The sequence below is a fragment of the Phoca vitulina genome, unplaced genomic scaffold, assembly GCF_004348235.1.
Source record: "Phoca vitulina isolate PV1807 unplaced genomic scaffold, GSC_HSeal_1.0 scaffold17, whole genome shotgun sequence".
Taxonomy (NCBI): domain Eukaryota; kingdom Metazoa; phylum Chordata; class Mammalia; order Carnivora; family Phocidae; genus Phoca; species Phoca vitulina.
This window is the reverse complement of record NW_022589720.1, coordinates 638,373-643,149: the sequence shown is the minus strand read 5'-3', so window position 1 is coordinate 643,149 and position 4,777 is coordinate 638,373. Positions and strand designations below refer to the sequence as shown.

The following is a 4,777-nucleotide window of genomic DNA, read 5'->3' as shown; positions in this document are numbered from 1 at the left end:
GACCCTGCTGACTGCTGGCTGTCCCCACCTGCAACCACGACCCTGCTGCCCCAAGGCTGTCCCCACCTGTTACCAGACCCTGCTGCCCTCATTCCTCATAATTTTCACGCATGCACGACCTATTACTCCCCTTCCGAGATCCTCCATGCCGCACCTGCCAGCATCCCACATCACCCTGGCACAGCCCTGGCCCTTCAGGGGGCACTTGGCAAGGAAGTGATGCAGGTCCTGCCCAGATCAAACTGCAGCATTTCCCAGAATCAGCAAGGACAAGTATTCTAGACCTCGAAGCAGGCAGTCCGCCTGCCTAGAAAACGCTAATATCGATGAGTGTTTCCGACGTGCACCAAGTAGGCACCAGGAGCCAGCATTGCTGGCAAAACCAACCTCATTGCCTTTGTTTTGGGGGGGGGGAGAGGACAGGTGACAGCAGGTGGACACACATTTAATTTCCACAAGGTCATCTGGCACCGTTCTTACTCAGCACAGGGCACCGCAGTCTGCATGGAGACACAGAGTGGACCGTGTCCCTCCCGGGGGTGCTGCGCCTTCCAGGCTGGCCTCCGCCAGGCACTGCTAGGGAGGACACAGCTCGGGACACCACACACGGAGAAGGCTGCAGGACGCTGGGCAGAAGGGACGTACGACCCAACCCCGCAATGTCCCTGACGGAGCAATTTCCCGGGGCAGAACCGGGAGCAGGGGTGTTGGACAGAGCTCGAGCTGGGCAGGAACCGCCCCAGGTCTCTCAGTGACAGCAGCAAGGACACGTGCATCCTGCCAGCGTGCGGCGAGCCGGGCCCGGAGGTCAACGCCAGGCCGGTGCCCGGCTAGAGGCTCACACCCCCACAGCCGAATGCGAGAGATACCGTAGTCATGCTGCCGTCTTCAGCTAGAATGTACTTAACGGAAGGGGCACCCTGTGTTCTGAGATTGTGCTCTTTCTGTAGCTTGGTGTTAAAAGCACCTTGTTTCCACATCAGCTTGGGCTACTCGGATGGCACAGGCTGGGGGGCTTAGGAACACAGCTATTTATTTCTCACAGTTTTGGAGACTGGAAGCCCAAGATCAGGGTGAGGGCAGATTCCGTGTCTGGTGAGGCCCCTTTCTGATTCTTAGATGGCGTGTTCCCGAGCGTCCTCACATGGCAGACGGAACAGGGACCCACCTCTCTGAGGCCTCTCATAAGGGCACTAACCCTGCCATCGGCGCCCCACCCTCCTGCCCGGATCCCCTCCCAAAGCCCCCAGCTCCCCGACACTGTCACCTAAGGGGTGAGGTTTCAACATACGAGTTTTAGAGGACCACAAACATTCAGACTGTAGCAGAGGGAAACATAGAAAGGGACAACCCAAGCCATACCCCACCCCATTCTTAAAAATGTCCCGAGAGTGTTCAGGCGTCCGTCAGCCTGAAGCACTGTTCTGGCCCCAGCTGCAGACGCCTGGAATGTCACAGCCATGTTCTGAACAAGTGAGTGCACTCGCCCAGACACCGCCCAGGACCCAGTGCACAGCGTCAGGCCCTGTGCCCACGCGCCCAGGAGAAGGCCCCCAGGCCTGAGCACAATGTGAATGCACACGCAGATGATCTGATCACATGCGAAACCGAACCTTTAACCCCATCCCCTTATCGACACGCCCCCTCCCTCTGGCAAAGCAAACAGACGGACCTGGGCTGCTCCCCGGGGCCATCCTGCCCTGGTCCCCCACACAGGGGAGCACACTTCCAGCCAACGTTACTACGGTGTACCCAGAAAATGCTTTAAAAAGTATTTCCTACCTTCCCGGGTGTGCACGGAAACGTCACTCCCAGAAGGCATGAATCTCCTAACTCTAGCAAGTGTTCATTTCAGGGCATGTTGGAGCCCTTCTCAGAACACTGCACAAGTGTCTGCAGACACACTGAGCGTTTCTCTTTAGCGACCCGCCAGAAGGACGTCCTTCTAAAAAGGGAGCGGACATCCCCGTGAGCTGGCGCACTCTGCTGCTGAGGGCTTCGGAGGCGGGCAAGCTGGCGCGAGCAGGGGTCTCAGCCATCCCGACGGATCCAGTTCCCATGGACGCCGATAACCGTGTAAGGACCCCCTGGTCCTGCTTGGCACATATGCGTGGGTCTAGTTTTCTCAACGTCCCTCTGGTACCCCAAGCTGGGCAGTTCTCTGCTTCTAGACCGATCACCTTTCAAACCCACTCTCAGGGTCAACTGGGTCCTGAGCCAGACACCGCAGCACCCACAGCCTGGGCCCCTCTGCAGGCCAGTGGTCACCCAGCCGCACGTGGGAGGCATGGTGGTCTCCAACCCCAGCCAGTGACCCTCACACATGAATGGCCAACCCCTCCCCCCAATGCCTCCAGCCTGGGAGACTGAGGCTTGCTGCCAGGAGACCCTAGCCTGAGACTCAGAGGCTGGGGAGGGACAGGCTCTGGGTCCGGCTGGCATCGCTCTGGCATGCTCACTCGGGGGTCCCAGCGGGGTCACGACTCTGACCCCCGCCTCCCTGGCCCACAGGCCTACCTGCTTGCTGCCAGTGTTGCGCTCTGCGTCCTCCGTGCCTTTGCGGCCACTCGCGAACGCGGACACCACGAAGCTGTCCCCTGCGGCCCCGCCAGCCGACGCGGGGGAAACGAGGCACCGAGGAAGAAGGAGACGCGCCGTGAGCCCCAGACGCTGAGCCTGAGCCCTGTCCCGCCCGTCCCATCTCGGCGCGCTCCGCGCTCAGGGCTCAGGCCCAGGGCCGGGCTGGGGTCCGGGGGGGGGGCGGACCCGCGCGCTCCCGGAGACCCCGCGGCATCGTCCCCACACCCCGCGGGCTCGAGGGCGGGACGCGCGAGGCTCCGGGCTCGGGGTCCCGGCCGGTGGCAGTCCCGCGCCTCGGCCGCCGCCCGGCACGCTCACCTTCGGGGCTCTCTCTCCGCTGGGGGGCTGCGGCGGCCGCGGGGCGGCCGGGGCGCGGGGGGGAGGGAGGGGACAGTGAGTGGCCGCGCCCGCCCGCCGCCCGCCGCGCCCGCGTCTCACGGTGCTTGGACTGACACTTCCCCATGCCGCCCCGGGGCCCCGCCGCGCTCACAGCCGGGTCGGGGCTCCGGCGCCGGGGCCGGGCGTCCGCGGGGGTCGCATGCACCGGGCGCCGGGCCGGAGGAACCGGGAGGCTGGGAGCGCCGGCGCAGCGGCGGGGACGCGGGCGAGCTCGGCCACGGCGGCGACAGCGGCGGTCCGACTCCCTCTGAGCGCGCGCGCCCGCCCCCGGGCTTTAAGTGCGGCCCCCGCAGCGCCCCCCGCGGCCGCCGCCCGCAGCGCACGGCGCCCGTGGACCCGCCCGCCCGCCCCCCACCAGCTCCGGGCCGACTCTGCCCGGGAGCCCTCGGGGGCGGCGGGGGGGGGGGGGGTCTGCCACATGGGGACGTGGCAGAACGGCGCCCGGCAGCGCGAGGCCCTGGGACAAGCCGCCATGAGGGTGGGCAGGGGCTGCAGTGGCCCGCGGTGCCGCGCGATTCTTTTGCGGGCAGCTCCCGACCCCCCTCCTCATCAGGCCATCTCTGGTCGGGATCCCGCATTCTAGAGGAGCCTAGAGCACCTCCTTTTGCAGGAGAGGACCCTGGAGCACCGCCCAGGACTTCAGAAACACAACGTGCACCGGAACTGGGGGGGGGGGGCGAGCTGCGTGAGCGAGCCAGAGGACAGGAGGTCTGCGGGGAGACACTTGGAGAGGGCGGCCAAGGAGGGGGTCTCCAGACAGCACCAACTCACAGTCCTGTCCTGGCTTCTTCCCCAGAGGTCCAGCCCCACACTCTACCTCCCATTAATCAAGGACAAGAAAGGACCAGCGCCCGGTGCAGGCTGGACACACCCTGCGTTCCCTCTACCTTTGGCCTTGGCTGGACTTCTGGGCAATGGTGGAGGGCGTCAGCCGGCCCTGGGGTGCCACAGGCCTGGTCACCTGTACTCCGCCTCCTCCCCGTGAAGGACAGGGCCACCTGCACCCCTTTCCTCTGCTCTGCCTCCTTCCCAGAATCGTCCAGGTGGTCCATTAACCCCTCCCTCACGCCCAGCCCCTCAGCACCCCATCTGTGCCCTTCCCTGCAGCCCTCGCCCTGGGAGGACTCCTCTCCTCCTCCTCTTCTCCACTTGCCTTCAGAAAAACCATCCTTCCTCACCTCTGCCCTGGACCCCAGCTTGCTGAGCCCACACGACTTTTCCCTTCACTTGGCCTCAGCGTTCCCTGCCCACCAAGCTCCTGTGTCTCCCAGAGCAGTTTCAGCTCAGCAGGTGCCTGTCACCCCATGGTCACTCACACATTTCTGATCTCTGTGAATATCCTCACCATGCCCCAGTGCCAGCTCCAAGCCTTGGAGATGGGTTGCTGGGCCCAAGGTCCCTCACCTGCCCAGGCCTGGCCCACCTCCTCAATGGGGCTGGGCCTCCCCAGCTTACCTCTGCAGCCCCCACCGCTGCCTGGACCCTCCCTACCCGCCCCCCGCCCTGGGGCAACACACACTGATGAGCTGACATCCAGCCAAGCCCCAGGGGTGCTTTCCAAGCATCATTGTCTACTTCTCAGCCATCGAGGGTCGAGGGGCGAGGGGCGGGCGCTGACCCCCCATTACAGCAGCCTGAAGGGTATAGCTGGTCAACCACAGACTGCAATCGAATCAGAGTCCCGCTCCTGACCCCGGCAGACCCCTGCAGCAACTGTCAGCCAGGACCCAGGCTGCACACAGGGCGCCAACACAGGCCACGTGAAGCGTGCCATGGGTAACCCTGGCTCCCAGCCACC

The 4,777-nt window shown here is 64.7% G+C and overlaps 1 protein-coding gene across 1 annotated transcript in view; it reads right to left on the bottom strand.

The window, feature by feature from the left end:
• NKD2 (NKD inhibitor of WNT signaling pathway 2) overlaps window positions 1-3,043 on the bottom strand; it is a 33,001-nt gene extending 29,958 nt beyond the window's left edge. Inside the window, exons 1-2 of the mRNA XM_032415174.1 lie at window positions 3,019-3,043; window positions 2,518-2,597 (exon numbers count right to left, since the gene is read on the bottom strand). Coding sequence (XP_032271065.1) covers window positions 2,518-2,597; window positions 3,019-3,043 — 105 coding nt within the window. The remainder of the gene's footprint in view (window positions 1-2,517; window positions 2,598-3,018) is intronic.
• Window positions 3,044-4,777: the final 1,734 nt, after the last annotated feature.